A 21,650-nucleotide genomic window follows, 5' to 3' on the forward strand; every position below is an offset into this window, starting at 1 on the left:
TTCCATTTCCTGTTCTTGGTGGATGTAACAGTAGTGATTGTGGTCTTGTAAGTTTTCAATTTTCTAATATATTAAACTAACAATGTTAATACCACTGCAGTCACAGCTTTATCATGTCAACACCATCTTAACATTATGATAATCTTAGCTAAGAACTGTAGAATAAACAAAATCATTTTAGTTTAGATTATGGAGGCAGCTGGGAATTAAAGTAAAACCAAAATGGCTCCAGAGTACAAGACATGGTTAAAATGGAAAAATATCTCATTTTGTCAGTTCCGTCAGACATCAACTCCGTCAGGTCTTATGTCGGGGCTATGCAGAATGCACTGCAGCAAGTAGACACACCCCCAGATAGTCCACTAGACCAGCAGACTGAAAAGCCAACTATGACCAGACGTGCTCTTTCAAATGAAAGGGAGAAAATTAAAACAAGGAAAAGGCATTCAAGGGAAATACATATTTTGAAAGAAAAAATGAAGAAGATAACAAAACAGTTTTCAGTTAGTTTGTTGCTCTTCAGCAAGTGAAGCCTTCCTTTTTCACACCTGTTTACGGTGCTTAAAACAAACACACTATTCTGGCACCAGAGAAAGGTGAAATCACTGTTGAATGGAAGCAATGGGAGCGAGTTCAAAAAGAAACAGCTAGTGGGATCCACTTCAATGTGAAGCTGAACTTGCTCATTGGGAATCTCTCTGAGCTGCACCATCTATATGAGAAGAAACTTATAAGTGAGCCCAAGACACATGTTTTCCAGTTCAATTAATTTATGCCAAAGATAGACATTCAGAGTTCTCAGTCACTGGATGCCAGGTATATCCTAGTCTCCTAGTGTATGCCTGGAGATCCTGTTGAAAGCTGTTTTGGGTGGTTTATCTTCCAATTTCCTTGAGGGTTTTATTTCAAAACTAGTCTGATCTCAGTTGTTAGTAAAATACTTTATAAGTTTTCATCTCCATTAGTTATTGGTCAACACCGTCAGTTGCTTGTGAACATCAGCAGATTAAGGTTTTTGTCTTTTTTTTCAAAGAAATATGTCACTTTGTTCAGTTAATTGTGTTTATATATTAAAACACCAGCAGAACTACATGCCATGGTGTCTTTTTTGCTTAAAAACTTTGATTGTATATGTTTAATATTAACAATAAATATACAAAATTTAGGAATTTCACAATGGGATTTTCAAATTAGTGTGAAATTTGAACAAAAGTGTATACAATTCATTTTATTACTTAACTCTGTTACAGAACACCGTAATTAGATACTTGAGGTCTTTACACTCATGTAGTACTGATCAAATTAAAATAGCATACTTTTTTGTGTGTCTGACGGAGTTGACATTAATCAAGTTATGAAGTGAAATAATGTCAATTTTGATAAAAATTTTATTAGGAAAAACCTGTTCCCTTTCACAGTTAATTAGTTAAAACCTTTGTCTATTTATATATCACTTTCAAATGATGTAGAATTGTTATTTTTAAATTGATGAAATAAAATTCATTTTGTCCCTTATCTCAAGAATCAGTGATATATATATATATATATATATATATATATATATATATATATATATATATATATATATATATATTAAGCAGGACAGTCAGGTTTCCATCTGCATTTTATATATATACAGTGTATCACAAAAGTGAGTACACCCCTCACATTTCTGCAGATATTTAAGTATATCTTTTCATGGGACAACACTGACAAAATGACACTTTGACACAATGAAAAGTAGTCTGTGTGCAGCTTATATAACAGTGTAAATTTATTCTTCCCTTAAAATAACCCAATATACAGCCATTAATGTCTAAACCACCGGCAACAAAAGTGAGTACACCCCTAAGAGACTACACCCCTAAATGTCCAAATTGAGCACTGCTTGTCATTTTCCCTCCAAAATGTCATGTGATTTGTTAGTGTTACTAGGTCTCAGGTGTGCATAGGGAGCAGGTGTGTTCAATTTAGTAGTACAGCTCTCACACTCTCTCATACTGGTCACTGAAAGTTCCAACATGGCACCTCATGGCAAAGAACTCTCTGAGGATCTTAAAAGACGAATTGTTGCGCTACATGAAGATGGCCAAGGCTACAAGAAGATTGCCAACACCCTGAAACTGAGCTGCAGCACAGTGGCCAAGATCATCCAGCGTTTTAAAAGAGCAGGGTCCACTCAGAACAGACCTCGCGTTGGTCGTCCAAAGAAGCTGAGTGCACGTGCTCAGCCTCACATCCAACTGCTGTCTTTGAAAGATAGGCGCAGGAGTGCTGTCAGCATTGCTGCAGAGATTGAAAAGGTGGGGGGTCAGCCTGTCAGTGCTCAGACCATACGCCGCACACTACATCAAATTGGTCTGCATGGCTGTCACCCCAGAAGGAAGCCTCTTCTGAAGTCTCTACACAAGAAAGCCCGCAAACAGTTTGCTGAAGACATGTCAACAAAGGACATGGATTACTGGAACCATGTCCTATGGTCTGATGAGACCAAGATTAATTTGTTTGGTTTAGATGGTCTCAAGCATGTGTGGCGGCAATCAGGTGAGGAGTACAAAGATAAGTGTGTCATGCCTACAGTCAAGCATGGTGGTGGGAATGCCATGGTCTGGGGCTGCATGAGTGCAGCAGGTGTTGGGGAGTTACATTTCATTGAGGGACACATGAACTCCAATATGTACTGTGAAATACTGAAGCAGAGCATGATCCCCTCCCTCCAGAAACTGGGTCGCAGGGCAGTGTTCCAGCATGATAATGACCCCAAACACACCTCTAAGACGACCACTGCTTTATTGAAGAGGCTGAGGGTAAAGGTGATGGACTGGCCAAGCATGTCTCCAGACCTAAACCCAATAGAACATCTTTGGGGCATCCTCAAGCGGAAGGTGGAGGAGCGCAAAGTCTCGAATATCCGCCAGCTCCGTGATGTCGTCATGGAGGAGTGGAAAAGCATTCCAGTGGCAACCTGTGAAGCTCTGGTAAACTCCATGCCCAGGAGAGTTAAGGCAGTTCTGGGAAATAATGGTGGCCACACAAAATATTGACACTTCAGGAACTTTCACTAAGGGGTGTACTCACTTTTGTTGCCGGTGGTTTAGACATTAATGGCTGTATATTGAGTTATTTTGAGGGAAGAATAAATTTACACTGTTATATAAGCTGCACACAGATTACTTTTCATTGTGTCAAAGTGTCATTTTGTCAGTGTTGTCCCATGAAAAGATATACTTAAATATCTGCAGAAATGTGAGGGGTGTACTCACTTTTGTGATACACTGTATATATATATATACACATACACAGTATATACAGTATATATATATATATATATATATATATATATATATACAGTGCCTTGCAAAAGTATTCAGCCCCCTTGAACTTTTCAACCTTTTGCCACATTTCAGGCTTCAAACATAACGATATGAAATTGTAATTTTTTGTGAAGAATCAACAAGTGGGACACAATCGTGAAGTAGAACGAAATTTATTGGATATTTTAAACTTTTTTTAGAAATAAAAAACTAAAAAGTGGGGCGTGCAATATTATTCAGCCCCTTTACTTTCAGTGCAGCAAACTCACTCCAGAAGTTCAGTGAGGATCTCTGAATGATCCAAAGTTGACCTAAATGACTGATGGTGATAAATAGAATCCACCTGTGTGTAATCAAGTCTCCGTATAAATGCACCTGCTCTGTGACAGTCTCAGAGTTCTGTTTAAAGCGCAAAGAGCATCATGAAGACCAAGGAACACACCAGGCAGGTCCGAGATACTGTTGGGGAGAAGTTTAAAGCCGGATTTGGATACAAAAAGATTTCCCAAGCTTTAAACATCTCAAGGAGCACTGTGCAAGCGATCATATTGAAATGGAAGGAGTATCAGACCACTGCAAATCTACCAAGACCCGGCCGTCCCTCTAAACTTTCAGCTCAAACAAGGAGAAGACTGACCAGAGATGCAGCCAAGAGGTCCATGATCACTCTGAATGAACTGCAGAGATCTACAGCTGAGGTGGGAGAATCTGTCCATAGGATAACAATCAGTCGTACACTGCACAAATCTGGCCTTTATGGAAGAGTGGCAAGAAGAAAGCCATTTCTCAAAGATATCTATAAAAAGTCACCTGGGAGACACACCAAACATGTGGAAGAAGGTGCTCTGGTCAGATGAAACCAAAATCGAACTTTTTGGCCACAATGCAAAACGTTATGTTTGGCGTAAAAGCAACACAGCTCATCACCCTGAACACACCATCCCCACTGTCAAACATGGTGGTGGCAGCATCATGGTTTGGGCCTGCTTTTCTTCAGCAGGGACAGGGAAGATGGTTAAAATTGATGGGAAGATGGATGGAGCCAAATACAGGACCATTCTGGAAGAAAACCTGTTGCAGTCTGCAAAAGACCTGAGACTGGAATGGAGATTTATCTTCCAACAAGACAATGATCCAAAACATAAAGCAAAATCTACAATGGAATGGTTCACAAATAAACGTATCCAGGTGTTAGAATGGCCAAGTCAAAGTCCAGACCTGAATCCCATCGAGAATCTGTGGAAAGAGCTGAAAACTGCTGTTCACAAACGCTCTCCATCCAACCTCACTGAGCTCGAGCTGTTTTGCAAGGAAGAATGGGCAAAAATTTCTGTCTCTCGATGTGCAAAACTGATAGAGACATACCCCAAGCGACTTGCAGCTGTAATCGCAGCAAAAGGTGGCGCTACAAAGTATTAACGCAAGGGGGCTGAATAATATTGCACGCCCCACTTTTCAGTTTTTTATTTCTAAAAAAAGTTTAAAATATCCAATAAATTTCGTTCCACTTCACGATTGTGTCCCACTTGTTGTTGATTCTTCACAAAAAATTACAATTTCATATCGTTATGTTTAAAGCCTGAAATGTGGCAAAAGGTTGAAAAGTTCAAGGGGGCTGAATACTTTTGCAAGGCACTGTATATAAATAAAAATAATATATATATATATATATACAGTATATATACAGTAGTGTTCAAAAAAATAGCGGTGATTTTAAAAAAGCGAATAAAGCACAAATTCATTATAATAACTTTTATTTCCATAAATGCAAATGCACTGAAAATACTATAATTTTAATTCTAAATCAAAACATTAACAAAATTTAGCCAGTTTGTGTTCATCCTTTACAGAAAATTAAGAAAAATGAATATTAGTATGTTCAAAAAAAATAGCAGTGCCAGCATTTTTCTTTAAAAACTCAAAAAAATTATCTATGAACTGAAAATGTTTAAGGTTTCACTTTACTTTAAATTACTGAACTAATATTTTGTGGCATAACAATTGTTTCCGAGATCTGTGTTGCATGGAGTCGACCAACTTCTGGCACCTCTGAACAGGTATTCCAGTCCAGGATGATCAGACTACATTCCACAGTTCTTCTGCATTTTTGGGTTTTGCCTCAAAAAAACGTGTTTCAGATATCAGCCCACAAGTTCTCTGTGGGATTGAAGTCAGGGGATTGTGCTGGCCACTCTATTACCTCAATCTTGTTTGTCTGTAACCAAGATGTTTTGGGTCATTGCCATGTTGAAACACCCATTTTAAGGACATTTCTTCTTCGACATAGGGCAACATGATCTGCTCAAGTATTCTGATATATTTAAACTGATCCATGATCCCTCGTATGTGATAAATAGGTGTAACACCATGGTATGAGAAACATCCCCATATCATCATTTTGTACCACCATGCTTTACTGTCTTCACAGTGTACTTTGGCTTGAATTCAGTGCTCGGGGGTCGTCTGACATACTGTCTACGGCCACTAGACCTAAAAAGAACAATTTTGCTTTCACCAGTCCACAAAATTCTCTTTGGACCGGTCAATGTGTTCCTTGGAACTTTGCAAGGAGTTCTTGCTTGTAAATTGGTTTCACTTAATCATCTTCTGTACTCACTGGTAACTTCAGATGTTCCTTGATCTTTCTGGAGGTGATCATTGGCTGAGTATTTGCCATTTTGGCTATTCTTCAATCCATTCGAACAGTAGTTCCACGCTTCCTTCTGCATCTTTCAGATTTTAGTTGTCACTTCAAGGCATTTGAGATCATTTTAGCTGAGCAACCAATAATTTGCTGCACTTCTCTGTATGTTTTTCCCTCTACAATCAACTTTTTAAACAAAGTACGCTGTTCATCAGAACAATGTCTGGAACAACCCATTTTACCCAGTATTTCAGAAGGAAATGTGCTATGACCAACCTGTGCAACATTTGCCCCCCTCCTACCTTAAATAAGGGCCACAATTGACACCCGTTCTTTTGCAGAATGAATGACCACCAATTGAACTCCTCACTGCTATTATTTTGAACAAGCCCCTTTCAGTCAATGCTTCGATTACTCAGAATGAGCGGCAAGCATGTCCTAATTGTTGGGTTTGTTTTGTGTTCATTACTCTACTACACTATCAAGTAAATTTTTTGCTATGTAGAAATAGCATTTTTACTAAAAACAGTGATTTATCAGGCTAATGGTGTTGGACTGCTATTTTTTTGAACATCACTGTATATATATATATACATATATAATGCAGATGGAAACCTGACTGTCCTGCTTAAATTACCATAAACTTCCTGGCAAAACACTGCTGTCACTTGCTGGCAGTATGTGTTTAAAATGCCAATATAGGTCTCCTTGTCAACTGTACCTTAACACCCATACTGTGACAGATGTTGCCATTTGTACTTTGCTGATAGCATTCTGTTTAGTCCTTTTTGTCTTTGGCAAAAAAAAGTTGGTACAGTATGGAAAAAGAATTCTGGTGAACTTCATTTCAGTTGCTAATATACAGTACATTCATTTCTGCAAACCGAAAACGGTTGGAATGTGGGCAATTTATGGTGTTCAAACAGGAGATGTAATCAGGAATTGGTACAAAGCAGTATCCAGACAATTCTGTCTTTAAGGAGCAAAGATGTGAGAAAATTGAAATGTCTAAAAACAGATTTGCTCATTTTCCCCTCTACAATACACATAATATTAAATGATTCAACAAATCTGGGGAAATTTCATGGCACTGCATGAAGATATAACTAGATGGGCAGGGGGATTACTTTGTACCAAGGTTTGCTAAAGTTACATTCACAAATGCAACTTAAAACTTTACTGTGCAAAAAGAAGCCATACTCTATGTTTACCTTGTGCTCAAGTGGTTCTCTGGTCTCAGAGGCATTTCTTCCAACTTTTTTGGTGCTCCAGACCAAAGATGAAGAGGACCTTTCAGACTGTTGTCAGCAACAAGGAATTAATGCCCTGTATATAAACAAATGAAATGAAGTTTACCTGAGAAAACATGAAATATATTGGGTCCATACTGTCTACAATTAAATAAAAGTCAAAGCCATAAATTGGGCCACTTAAAAAAAATGTTGTGATAGTTTTTGGATATATTAAGCTAATTGTAGGGAGCTGCGAGTTTAGTGAAGCACTGACAAAGGTTGCTTCAAGTCCTTTTAAAGTCTTTCAAATAAAGCCACTTAGCGATATGAAAAACAATCTGGTGCTGATGTGCCAAGAGATGAAGTATTTCTTATATTCTTAAAGTACAACTTTACCAAATCCTTAACATTTTGAACATAAAGTTGCTATCTTCCTTTTGCACACCCTTTGACCATAATAGTGCTACTTTCCTAGTAGTAATGCAGCTTTAAAGCAGTAATCTGTTACAACCTTATTCTTGAAATATTATGACTGTATTCTTAAAGTGTGCTGTTTTTTTATTTTTTAACAGTGGCCCTAAATGCATTGAACATACAAGTCTAGGCCCTTGCTGCACCTTTTATACCTGATCATAACTGCATTAACAACACACAGTCAATGTGTGATTTAAATATTTACACCTTGCACCCAGTATTTTCACATCACTATCATGTATTATGTATCAGTATAAAGCAGTTACTAAAGATTAAAAAACATGTACATGTACGGTTGGGCACTTTTACTTTTTCAAAACAGAGGACACTTGGTACGAAGAGGGGGCGGTAATTTAATGTTATTGATGGCACCATGGCAATGTGTATGGCATAGAGGTTTTAATATTTGACAAATGCATCAATAAATATTGTGGCGCCGGCAAGTATCAAGGGAGGGGCGTCTGGGCCACCAGGTAGTTATTTAACAAACTCATTGATTATTTGTCTGCACCTCCAAGTGTTGATGTGAGTTATTTCTTCTGCTAAATTTGTTGAATTAAATTCATGTCGAGTTTAAGTACTTTTGTAGTTCTTCAGGTTTTTATCCAACAAACGGATAAAACAATGTTTACACTGTTTTCATGCTGCACTTATCTAACCAGAGTCTTTACATTAATTAAATTAACAAATATTTATAATTTCACTTGGTGCCTTAATGCAGTGGTGCTGACGTATTAGTCCAGTGACCTTACGTCATGATATCGTGCGCTTCTGGATTTGGCTAAGAAGATGGCTGCCTCCTCAGGTTTGTCTTCTGATATATAAAATTGTAACCAATTGTTTGCGTGCTTTTCGAGATCCGCTTAAGAAATCTGCAGTTGTTTGTTTTTTACTTACACTGTCTTTCCAGTAGCACATTATTAGTGGATTGTGTTTGCTGAGTTTCTATAGTTAGTGTGTAGACTGAACTCAGCACTACTGTAAGATTTAGCGCTGTTAGCAGGGTTAACATTGGGTTAATTATAGCTCCATTACTTAGTTGCTGTGTGTTAAAACAAAACATTGTTTGTGTGAGCGTGTGTACTTACAGCTTAGTGTATATTAACAATGCTCATTAAAAGAATGCAAACCAAATGATTGGAAAAGGCATGCTAGCTTACTGGCTAACGCCTTAGCTAAGTATTGGGCGGGTGGCACATAGCTAGCTGGTTAGCATCACTGCGCGCTGCATGCTAAAGCAGTGTTATTGCACATATCCATGTCAAATGTCAGGTGTTTATTCAATAACGCATTATTTAGTGCTGTGTCTTGAGCCTACTTTTATTAAAATGTGATCTAACCAGCTGCAGCTGTAAATGCGCCAGGTTGTCTGTTGTTAAATCTAGTCAGCGAGCTCTGATCATGCTGAAACTGCTTCGTAGCGATGTTTGATACTTGTGTTTTCTCATTAAAATGCTTAATTCTTCTGCTTAAATTTACGTATGTTTCAATTATATAACAACCTAGTTTCAATCTTTTTTTTCCCAAGATTAACATTTAGGCTTGCTTAAAGGTAGCTTGTTTATCTAAATTCTATCAAAATTTGAGGAAGTGAAACCTTCAAAGCACTTTTTATTTAGACTCCACTAGTGAGCATCTTAACCAAACTAGCATGATGACATTCCGTGCATATTTTAAACATTGGTCTTATTTATATATATATATATATATATATATATATATATATATGGGTTAAAGACGGATAGGGTGTTCCAAGTACCAAAAAAATAAACTGGTTAAATTGTATAGTTTTTTCATTTAATATTGTCACCTATGTAAATATGTATTTTTTTTCCTCAGCATTTTGCTTATTTAATATTTTTAGTGTTGTTGACAAACAAGGGCACAAAAATGTCATTCAGTGCAACAACTACTTTATGAAAAAATACACACATAAGGAACAATCTTAGCCATTTCAAATTTATAAGTTTAGTATATCTCTTACAAAAGATTTAAAACCTCAGAAGAAACTGTACTTACTCTGTTTAGAATTTTCTGTGCATTGTTTGTACTCTAATGCGTCTTGGAATTTTGTTTATTTGTATACAAGACGTTTTTGCTACACATTCTATTCTATTTAAAACCCAATCAAACTCCATTTTCTATGAAGCAGGCCTGGATTCTCTTGCATTCACATTAAAAAAATATAATAATGAATTGTTACAGCTATTTTAAGCAAATGTTTTTGTTGCACTGTATGATGCTTTTATGTTGCAATGAATGACATACTCCAAAGTATCCTGTTACATCAGAATATTCATGACTTAATTTGGTTTTTAGTTCTCTATTGATTAAAGTAGCAGTAGTAGAATGAAAATATGCCACACCAGTGGCAAGTATGTGTTATGATATTACTACATCACGAAAAAATTAAGGCAATAAAAAACTTAATCTTTATTCTGAAATAAAACAAGAAACGTTCGTAAAAGTGATGTAACATGAGATCATTTGAAGTCCTCAGTCATAGCATGAAAAAATGGTTGCTGTTAAAGCATTTCAATATATTCATAAAGCATTTTAATATTAAAACATAGCTAATGAAGCCATCATAACAACTTGTAAGGCACCAGAACAGTGTGGATGTGTGGAATTTGTGTCGTAACGTGAAAAAGTTGCTGCAGTAAATCTAAATTCATTCAGCAGTGAAAATCATTTGAAGTCACATTTTATTTCATGAACTGAACAAATGTTTTCCAGTCTTTTGTTGTTAAACTTAATTAAATTAGAATTAATTAGAATTAATAATTAGAATCATTATTAATTAGAATCCCTAATTAGAATCATGCAATGTAAGACAAAGTAGGTTGCATAGAATATGTAATAAATTATAAAATAATTCATCAATCCTTTCAAACACATGATATTATACATATAATACACATGACATTTGCAAAACAGCATCACATTTGTCTTAAACCTGTTTTCTTCATTTACTCCTGTTTAAGATGTAGCTCTTCCCATACCTATCCTACATCTTACATGTACTTTGCTCACTTTATTCATCTTATTTACATAAGATTCATTTATAGACATTACAATCACATTTCTCTTCTCTTTGCTAGTTTTTCCTTCCTGTGAACAGGATTTTCCTTCAATTTCTGTCTGTATCTAGCTGATCTCTCTTTAACAGATAAGAAAGAAAAACATAATTATTAATATTCATTGTAATTACTGCTCTTATTAAGGAAGCCTAGAATGGTATAAAGTGGTTTTAATATTTAAAAATAATTTTAAAATATTAAAAAGTCAGTATAACAATGTCATTGTCAATTTAGTGCAACGGCGAAATTCTGTTGCACTGAATGACTGTTGTTGTACTGAATGACAGATATTTTACTTTAGCACATTTTACAGTTATCCCAGTGGTTAGCCAAAGTTAACATTGACCTTAGCTCAAAGACATTTCTACACATATTCACATTTAAATGTTAATAACCTTGTTTGTTTACTAAAGTAACCGCAATATTACGTTTTCTGTGTTATAATGAATGACACTCAGTTTTGTTCTTTAATGTACTATGTCAGTAAAAAGACATTTTTATCAAATAATGTTGAAATGCATTGATCTTGTATGTGTGCTGAAGGGTCCCCAGGTGTCTTCCTTTGTTGTTATAATTGGTCACATTACTGCAGTAACTTGATCACATTTCAAAATAAGGGTCTTTATTAACGTACTGAATGACAACTAAAGAATGGGAAAATGGGGACTGAAAGTGTCTTGAATACTATTAATATTAAAAAACACATCTGATGGAATATCATTTAATATGTCACACATGACATTTGTACAATTATGCCAAAGCAGTAAATTTTAAGTTTTACTTAAGATTAATTAGTTTTTTCTTAATGTTTTATTCCTTGAAGAGGTAGGAGGACAGTTGCACTGAATGACATTTTGGGGGTTTCAACGGTTATTTTTTCAAAAATCATACATTTTCTGTAAAAATAAGTTTCAGTAAACATGTACAAATGGAGTAGATTGAAGGTATATCCACTTATATTAATATCATTTTATAATATTTATCAAGTGGGGACACTAAAAAGTTACGTCTCGTCTTTCACCCATATACACACACACACACACACTGTAGCATATAGAAGCATAACCTTTTAGGACATTTGTGTTCGATATTAATAAGCATCGCCTTACCCAGTGTGTTTAACCACCTCCCGACAAACTATCTTATTTGTATTGGAGGATATATGATTTTTAAGCTTGGTGATGTTTAAACTGTCTCTGTCACACCTGAGTGGGATTTATGTAAGGTTATATCTGGTCTGCTAATTTGTAGATTGTTTTCTGTGTTCATTCTGTATAGGATTTTACCCAAACTTTTTGGATAAGCAACATGTTGTTGGAATTGTTTATTAAATGCATTAACTTCTTTTGGCAAATATACATTATTTATTTTCTTAAGATTTATTTTTTTGCCTGAGGACATTAAATTCTTCTTTAAATTCCCAAACGTATTGTGTATAGTGTTCTTTGGATTATTGTGCTCAACCATTTATTCCCCAAACATGACAAGTTATTGCAGGACAAGTTCAGGCATTACCAGGGTACATTATTTTTAGAGCCTGTCTAAAGATTTTTACTTGTATTGTCAAAGATTTAATTTGTGGAATACCTGACCAACTTACATGAATGTTGCTATCGTTATGTAGCTTTTTCTACTCAAGAGCTTTAACAAAAATAAACCTTTAGTAAATTTAAACCATGATTGCTACTTGAGTAAATTTTTCTTGACAAATAGCAACGTCTCTTATGATAAGGCTAGGTGCAGTTTGCAAAAATAAAAGCACATTTGTGTGGATATGTATTTTTTGTCACCCAGGTGGCTGGTTGCTTAAACTGGTCAAGTCTTTACTCAGCTTTAGTAAAAATCACAGTTTTTTGTAGTAATGTTAGACCCACTGCACAAATGAAAGTGGCCAACACTGGTCACACTATACATGTTTATGTCGGCATACAGTCAGTTTCATAAATCAGTGACTTCCTTGATAAAGGTAAGTAAAAAATTTTTACAAATTGTGTTTTTATTCTATTTTTTCCTTTTTCTTCCAATTTAGTCAATTTCAATTACCCTTATATCTTTCCTCCAACGCTGCAGACATCTACTCTGACTGGGGAGTGTCGTACCTATTGCACTCCCCCCTCCAACATGGGTGCAGCTGCCAGTCGCTTCTGTTTACCTGAAGGATGCACTGCTCTTCGTAATTCCTTGTCTCTATGCGACCAGCCAGCAGACGGCCTTTCCATCCGGCAGATGTTGGCCAATCATGACTGTGGCAGAATTTAGCGTCATGCGTGTAGGCACCCGACCCATAGCAGAGCTAAGATTCAAACCCGCTAGCTCACTAGTGGAATAGCTTGTTTTACCGCTGCACCAACCAAACTCTCTTACAAATTATTTGTTAATTAGCTCAGTATTACACAATAGTTAAAAAAATGTGTTAAAACAAAATATGGTTGTATTTAATACTTTATACAATCAACATTTTTAAATATAACAACACTAACAATTTTCAGCTGGATTTTTTTATTTTGGTTGAGTATTTATTATTCCTTTCCTAAGAAAAGGATCAGTGCTGACACAACCTGTTGTGTTCCAAAAACCACATTGTCTATTAAATGGTGTGCTAGATTTGCTATCTGCTAATAGTGAAGTAACTACTTTGAGAACACTACATAGTAAATTGTGTGATTTGAGATCAAGTCCTTTAATTTGCCAGCTAAAGCAGTATCTCCCAATTGATGTATATGCAGCCTGATAAAATGAGAATGATTTTGTAATTTGTGCTGAACACCTTGTAGACAATCCTTACAATTTATTGTTTTTAATAGATTTATCATGTGGACTCATTTTTGAATTACCCAACAGGTTTTTACTCGGTGTGCTTTCTTGGATGCTTATTCGGTTGTTAACAGCTATCTGCTTAACAGGTATCTGTAGATACGAGTATCTACATTATGCCAAGTAAATGGTTTTGAATAATGATTGAGTAATGCTTGACATTGGTGTTTGGTTGTTTGCTGATTGAAACATCTTATTAAGCTGGCTGGATTTTAGCTCTAATTTGTATTACTTTTTATTACTGCTTCTCATTGGAAACACTGTCTACCCATGCTAGGATATACTATGAAACACTCAACAAAACCTCTGAAGGTGTCCTGTGGTATCTGGCACCAGACATAGCTGCTGGTTCTGTAAGTCTTGTGATGGGCAGGGTTGGGTCTCCATGGATTGGATTTGTTTGTCCAGCATATCGCAGAGATGCTTGATTGGATTCATTGGATTAAGTCCAAAGGATTAAGGATTGGACTTCAGGCCAAACAAACATTTTAAACTTTTAGAATATTTTTGCAGTGGCCGGGTATGTTATCCTGCAGGTCACTGCCATTAGTGAATACTGTTGCCTATATATTTGTAACATTCTGTTCTACACACCTAATTTGGCTTATTTTTCAATTTTAAGCAACGAGCCATAAAAGTTCCAGTGTTCATGTCTAGTATAAAAAATAGTTAAATTAATATTTAATTTTTCCATTCCATGACAATTTTGAGTTTAGTTTGTCCCGCCTTTGTTATTGCAGGAGTTAAAGTTCCACGCAATTTTCGTTTGTTGGAAGAACTGGAAGAAGGTCAGAAGGGTGTTGGTGATGGCACAGTGAGCTGGGGACTGGAAGACGATGAGGACATGACCTTAACGCGATGGACTGGAATGATCATTGGACCTGCGCGAGTATGTTTTACTTTTAGATGCTACTCACATTTAACTAGGAAGCACCTAACAACAGTTAAAGTGACTGTTAGATATATCTTTTGAACACAAAGTGAATTAATTATTGTTTGGCTTTCACTTTATTAACATAATGTGCCTTTCTTTAACTTTACATATTTTCTGAAATGCTGAAATGAGCTCATTTTATCTTTTGCAAGCTTAAAGACATTGAAATTAGAGGTTAATTACAAATGATTGGACTTTTGGCAGCCAGAGACAAAGTGTGGAAAAATAAGTTACAGCTCCAGTATTGGCCAAATAAATCCTAGAAATTCAAGGGACTTTCTTTTTCAAATTGGACTTAATCTCATAGAAAAATGAGTGGGGATACAAAAAGAAAAACAAGGTTGGGGTTCAGAAGCATCAAAGAGCAAGAAACTGAAAAAGAGATTGACATATCCACAGGGGAGGCTTTGCCAGGGGAAAAAGGCGACACGGATGTTGAAGGGTACATAGTATCACGCTATGAGTGATCTAAAATTTAATATAAGACAAGAACTGAATTTTTGAGCAAGCTTATGGGTAAACTTGAACATGAGGTAGTTATACTTTTAAATATCTATGCCTCCATCAGGAAGCATTACAGCCTTCTTTAAGAAAATATTTGATTTGATGGCATCTAAAACACAGGGTGCCATCATTTGTGGTGGAAACTGGAATTAGATTTGTTTTTTATTCTGCACATTACAATATTCCCTCAAGAATTGATTATTTTCTTATGTTCTCCGAGGACCATCATTAAATTAGGTACTGTAGAGTATGTCACAGGGATGTATCAGACTTTCCCCATCTGCATTTAAAATTAAATTTGGATCAAAATCGGTTATTTGACCTTTTGTAGTCTGATGCAGTGAATATGCATTTGCCCCTCATCTCATAAAACCTAATGACTGGTTGCCACCTTTGGCAGTAACAACTGCAAACAAACATTTGATTACTTTTGATCAGTCTTTTACATCACTGTGGATGAATTTTTGGCCCACTTTTATTTGTAGAATTGTTTTAATTTTGCTACATCGGAGGGTTTTCAAGCATGAACTGCTCATTTACATTCTTGCTACAGGAAGAACTTTGAGCTGGCCAATCCAAAACCTTTTTTTTTTTTTTTTTTTTTTTTTTTTTTTTTTTTTTTTTTTAAGCCATTTAGAGGTGGACTTTCTTGTGTGCTTCGGATCATTGTCCTGCTTTATAATTTAAGCTTTTGATCACAAACTGATGGCAGAGATTCTCCCTCAGGATTAAGCAGAATTTATTATTCTATCAGTTATAACAAGTTGTCCAGCTGAAGCAAAGCAGCCCCAGACAAATGTGGCAAATGTGAGATGAGCCATTGCGTTCTTTTTGATCAACAGTGGTTTGTGCATTGCAACATTCTCATGAATGTTATTTATCCAGTGTTTTCTCTTATACACTGACCTAAACTGAAGTAGGTGAGGTCTTCAGTGATTTAGCTGTTCATCTGGCCTCCTTTGTGACCTCTTGGATGAGTTGTTGATGTGTTCTTAGTGAAATATTGATAGACCGGCCACTTCTGGCAAGGTTTACTACTGTTTACTACGTTTTCTCCTGTGGTGGATAAAAGCTATCAACTGTTGCTCACTGGAGTCCCAGAACCTTAGCAATGGCTTTGTAACCCTTTCCAGTGATTTTGTTTTGCATCTGTATTAGAATCTCTTTAAAAAGGGGCGATTATGTGCTGCTTTTAATACCCTCTTGCTTGCTTCAGATGATGACTTTAATAATATGCTTGAACAACTCAAACATTGTTTTTGCGTATTTAAATAAAATGTTTATTTACACATCAGAGTTTGACAACAAATAACCACATTTGCATGTGGGGCTCTTTTTTTTTTTTTTTTTTTTTTTTTTTTTTTTTTTTTTTTTTTTAATCCTTGTGGAGGTCCAAAAGATTATACATCATGGTTTTCTTTTTTTCCAGACTAATTATGAAAACAGAATATACAGCCTGAAAGTTGAGTGTGGACCTAAGTATCCTGAAGTACCACCGACTGTTAGATTTGTTACAAAAATTAGCATGAACGGAATTAATAATTCCAATGGCATGGTAAGTAGCTTTTATATTATTAGATCCCTTGTTAGAAGTCCATGCACCAACAGTACTATTGTTTTTGTTAGGATTATTCTCCTTTTTTCTTTATTCTTTGATTAAATTAAATATTAAATTAAATCTCCTACTCTGTACAAGACAGAGACAGAATTGTTTAACTTTAAGCTGATCATACAAATATGTTACAAAGGAACCCCAAGAACTTGAACTATTATAAAAAAAGTTGAAATTTCTAGTGTTGTTGCCAAATAGCAATTGAAATTTGTGTAAAGCAATGCCAAGCATAAAGCACACATACACTTCTCTAACTGAAACATTGGAGTTATACCATAGGAGGTTTGAAGCTTACACCGATCAGACACCTTTTTATCAGAACCAGCATTAACTTCTTCAGCAATTTGAGCTACAGTAGCTCGTCTGTTGGATCGGACCAAGCGGGCCAGCCTTCGCATCCCACGAGCATCAATGAGCCTTGGCCGCCCATGACCCTGTCACCGGTTTACCACTGTTCCTTCCTTGGACCACTTATGATGGATACTGACCACCGCAGACCGGGAACACCCCACAAGAGCTGCAGTTTTGGAAATGCTCTGACCCAGTCGTCTAGCCATCACAATTTGACCCTTGTCAAACTTGCTCAAATCCTTATGCTTGCCCATTTTTCCTCCTTCTAACACATCAACTTTGAGGATAAAATGTTCACTTGCTGCCTAATATATCCCACCCACTAACAGGTGCCATGATTAAGAGATAATCAGTGTTATTCACTTCACCTGTCAGTGCTCATAATTTTATGCCTAGTCGGTGTATAGCAAAAATTATGATGTAACTGCAGTGCTGCATGGCGCTATAACATGCAAGATAATAATACGCAAACAAAGATTGTCTGATTGAAGTTTGGCTGGTGTCATGTTCTCCTTCAGAGTGTATGCTCTTGACATCATAAAAGACATAACTGCCACTGACCAATCAGATTGCAGGAAGTATTTGACCACAGAAGAACTGGCCAGTCTTCACAAACTTGAAACACTTCTCTAATTATGAGCCCTCTAATAGCACTTGTAGCATGAAAGACATTAGCCCCTGGGGGCGCTACACATTTTTTAATTACTAAAACAACTTTTTAACATCTTTTTGTTGTTTGTATAATTATGCAATTAAACTTTACCAACGTATCCCTGAGAGTTTAACAAACTTGTCAGTAAAAGTCACTTTGTAACTTTTCCTGTTTTCCTGCTGTTTAATGTTAAAAAAAATTAAACTACTTTTAGAGTTTACATCTGATGTCATCTAAATGTCATCTAGAACCAATTGTTTTTGGAGCTGCTAAACGTGATTTCCACCCAGATATTTATGTTGTAACAAATGTAACATACAAAGCTACATTAGCTTTTTGTACAAATAAACATTTGCATTTTCTCCACAGAGCATTTGTTGTGAAGCCTTTCTAATACTCTTTTTTTGTTTGTTTGTTTTAGGTGGATGCGCGTAGCATACCCATTCTAGCAAAATGGCAAAATTCATATAGTATTAAAGTTGTTCTTCAGGAGCTACGACGTCTAATGATGTCCAAAGAGAATATGAAGCTTCCTCAACCGCCCGAAGGACAGACATACAGCAATTAATTATAAATGATTGTTTTTGACCATCTGTCTTAAAACCTTACCCTCCTAGAAATGTCAAGTCATCAGAGATGGAAAAAATACAATTTACTTACTCCACACATGAACAGATATCACTGCAAGTCCTGGATTGGATATAAGACATAGTTAATCTTCCTGTAAAAACAGAAGAACAGACGGCCTAGAAAGTGACACACTGTAATTTTTTTTTAATTGAGTACACAAATCCTCCAGTAACGTTATGTTGACCATAAGCTTTACATTTTTAAAACAAATATTTTTGTAGGCACAAATGGTATGGCAGGAAGGCAAGGTTTTGGAAAGAAATGACCTGGCACCAAAATAAAACTTAAAGATATGTACATGACAGCATGATTAAGTAAACTTACTGTTAGATTGGAGGAAATATGAGTAATTGTTATACATAAATGTATCTGTTTTATTGAAACCCCTCACTGACTTAATGAAAACAATACTAAAATGTGCCTGTTGTTTACTAGTAGTGTCACAATGAGAAAAGAGTGGCTTTTTTTTCTCTCGAGACAATGTTTATTTTAGCGCGTTTTTTTCTGACATGTAACAGATGCTCTGTTCTAAATTAAACCATGCATTTAACTCCTAGAAAACGTCGGGTACATTAAAACCTTTAACATCATTGGGTCCAGATTTCTTTATTTTTTGTATGAGCTCTATACCCTTGCACATAGCTTATTGTTATGTTTGGATTGCTGTATGATAAGTAACTGCAGGAATGTTTTTCTCCAGTTTGCTTACAAGACTGGATGTGTTTCTTCGCATTGCTCTTGTCCAATTAGATATAACCATCATTCCCCTTGCTATTCCAACTGCAATAAGTGTGATGTCATCAGCTGTGATTAGCCCATGTAACATTTAGCAAACCCTTGCTAAATTTTAGTAAATCAATTATCTGCCTAATTGTCTTCTGGAAAAACTGTAATAATGCATAGCTAAACATAGTTGTTACTTGTTTATAAGCTGTTATAATAATCTGATCATTCAGTATTAAAAAGAGGTGGTTTTCATATTGGTATGGATCTTTACAATTTTAACCTGTCACACAAAGGCAAACAGTAGGACTCAATGCTCTCCAGTTTATTGAACCTTGAAGCCTTTTAGTCCCTTTTTGTTTATAAGGTTTATAATTCTGGTTCTTTTGAGTTTTTGAAATGGGGTATGTTTAGGATAATAAACCATGGACTATGGAACACAAACTATTTTCTTTCTCTATACTGGCCCCATTCCAGTATACTATCAACTTGCAAAAATGTTGGCCCCGTAATTTTTTGCAATGCCATGGCCATATTTAGCAAACCTACACTTTAATATCATAAAAATCATGGTTTGGATCATGGGTATTAGTTAATGTCTCTTATTTATTTATTTTAAAGTAAATAAATACGCTATGACATTAGCATAGTCTTACACACTATGAGTATGAGTACAGTAATAAATCATACAAAATTTAAAACCCTAACTGTAATGACATTTGCTACTTACTAGCATATGCCAGCCTGGCTGTGAGAAATTGCCGAGTGTAGCACGTTGGCACAATAGATAGCACTGTCGATTCACAACAAGAATGTCCTGGATTTGATTCACGGTCCGTTTTGAGTGGGGTTTGCATGTTCTCCCTGTGCCCACGTGGGTTTTCTCCAGGTACTCTTGTTTCCTCCCACTAGTCCAAAGACACGCAGTCAGGTCAATTGTAGCTACTAAAAGTGTGAATGTGGGCGTCTGCAGTGTTTGCTGCCTTTTACCCAACGAATCAGACTCACCATGACCCTGACCAAAGAGAATGCGATGGTTAAATAGACAATAAATGAATGAAAAGCGTCTACTAAGTGAAAAAACGCCTTGTTGACAGGAGGTCACAGGTGTAATTCAAATAATTTTTTACACTCTTCACAAACTTTGTTAGGAGAAAATCTCAAAACATTTAACAGAGCTGAGTAGGTTACAACAGCAAAACACCACAGCAAGTTCCAATCCAGTTATTCACTACCATCTGCATGATCTGGACAGAGGAAACCCATGCAGACACGGAAAGAATATGCAAACTACACACTATAAATATGAGTACAGTAATAAATCATAAAAAATTTAAAACCCTAACCGTAATGACATTTGCTACTTACTAGAACTAAATTACAGATTAAAAGCCTTACAGTAAGAGTACAGTAATACACTAAGACATCACAAAATTCTATACATGTACATTTTAAAATAAAAAGGTTGTAGTAGTTACATGTACTATCTACTACTACTACTGCACTATAAAAGTTTTATTGTATATTTGCACTAATAAATCATATAGTGCAAAAAAATCTATACAATTATAAAATCTAATTTGTATTATAATGTAGTAATTACCTAGCAACATGTACTACTTACTACAGCTAAGCAGAGTAAAAAAGAAACTTTTAAAAAAAAATGCATTTTCTTCTCATTTTCCTCCTGATTTAGCGCACTCAATTTGTCTTCTGCTGCTGAGGGATACCCGATTGCATCCGAGGAGAGCACATCTGTACACGCCTCTTCTAGCCCCTGCATTCTGCACAGGCGTCTCTTCCGCTAATCAGGGTCCTTACACAGCGTATAAAGACCCACCCACCCACACATAGTCCGGCCCCCACCCTGCAGATATGGTGGCCAATTAGTATCTGCTGCAGGCACTGCTAATTATTCCCGCCAGATGACGCCCAGCCAACCGGTGGCAACGCAGAGTTTTGAACCAAAAAGAAACTTTTAACATTCTGAGAATAAATGTCCTGCAGTATGGGTAACATAATAAATCATATTTTAAAAATCTCAAATATAAATATAAGTGTCAAAAACAACCCCATCATTTTACATAAGCCTAAAATATATGCAGTCAAAAATGCCTTTTAAACTTAACGCCACTCCCAGAACCAGCTGACGTTGAGTTTAGGTACCACTGCATGTTGCAGATACCTAATGATATCTAATACTTGCCACAACTAAGTATAGAAACTAAGAATAAAAGTCATACAGTATGTGTACAGTGATAAATAAAATAAAAACTAGGAATAAAAGTCCTACAGTATGTGCACAGTGATAACATTTTTAAAGATCACAAATATTAAAGATATAATATTAAGAAATGAAAATTGTAATATAATAAAAGTGGAAGTGGCATTTACTACTTACTGCAACTAAAATACATTATAAAAGTCCTACATTAAGCATTAAGGGAATGGCAGTGGCTATGACTTTTTTTGCTTGAGTGTTGTTGAGTGTCTTGTTTATAGTGCAAGGTGTATCTACCTTAAGTTAGACTGTTCTAACAAAACAACCTACTAGGATGTGTTTGATATAATGTAATGTTTGTTTTATATTATATGATTTATTACATGTAGGACCTTTTTTATAATGAAGTGATAGTAAGTAGTACATTTTACTTACACTACAGCCTTTACTGTATTAAAATATACA

General features: G+C 35.8%; 1 protein-coding gene and 1 long non-coding RNA gene across 4 annotated transcripts; one reads left to right on the plus strand and one right to left on the minus strand.

The window, feature by feature from the left end:
- Nucleotides 1-30: 30 nt before the first annotated feature.
- On the plus strand, nucleotides 31-18,831 carry ube2v2 (ubiquitin-conjugating enzyme E2 variant 2). 3 transcript variants are annotated; one of them, XM_062991096.1, is made up of 4 exons: nucleotides 31-47; nucleotides 14,299-14,447; nucleotides 16,426-16,551; nucleotides 18,033-18,831. In XM_062991096.1, the coding sequence occupies exons 2-4, from the start codon at nucleotides 14,403-14,405 to the stop codon at nucleotides 18,177-18,179; spliced, it is 318 nt and encodes a 105-aa protein (XP_062847166.1). In that variant the 5' UTR covers nucleotides 31-47; nucleotides 14,299-14,402; the 3' UTR covers nucleotides 18,180-18,831. The 3 variants fall into 3 exon arrangements, with proteins under 3 accessions (XP_062847166.1, XP_062847164.1, XP_062847165.1); XM_062991094.1 differs by lacking the exon at nucleotides 31-47 and adding an exon at nucleotides 8,425-8,469; XM_062991095.1 differs by lacking the exon at nucleotides 31-47 and adding an exon at nucleotides 12,849-13,013.
- LOC134309785 (uncharacterized) lies at nucleotides 10,074-19,913 on the minus strand. Its single transcript, XR_010011217.1, has 3 exons — nucleotides 19,695-19,913; nucleotides 18,272-18,332; nucleotides 10,074-10,824 (listed from the first exon to the last, which is right to left on the minus strand). It is a non-coding gene; the product is annotated as an uncharacterized LOC134309785 (long non-coding RNA).
- Between the last annotated feature and the right edge of the window lie 1,737 nt (nucleotides 19,914-21,650).

This window comes from Trichomycterus rosablanca, chromosome 3, assembly GCF_030014385.1.
Source record: "Trichomycterus rosablanca isolate fTriRos1 chromosome 3, fTriRos1.hap1, whole genome shotgun sequence".
Lineage (NCBI taxonomy): Eukaryota > Metazoa > Chordata > Actinopteri > Siluriformes > Trichomycteridae > Trichomycterus > Trichomycterus rosablanca.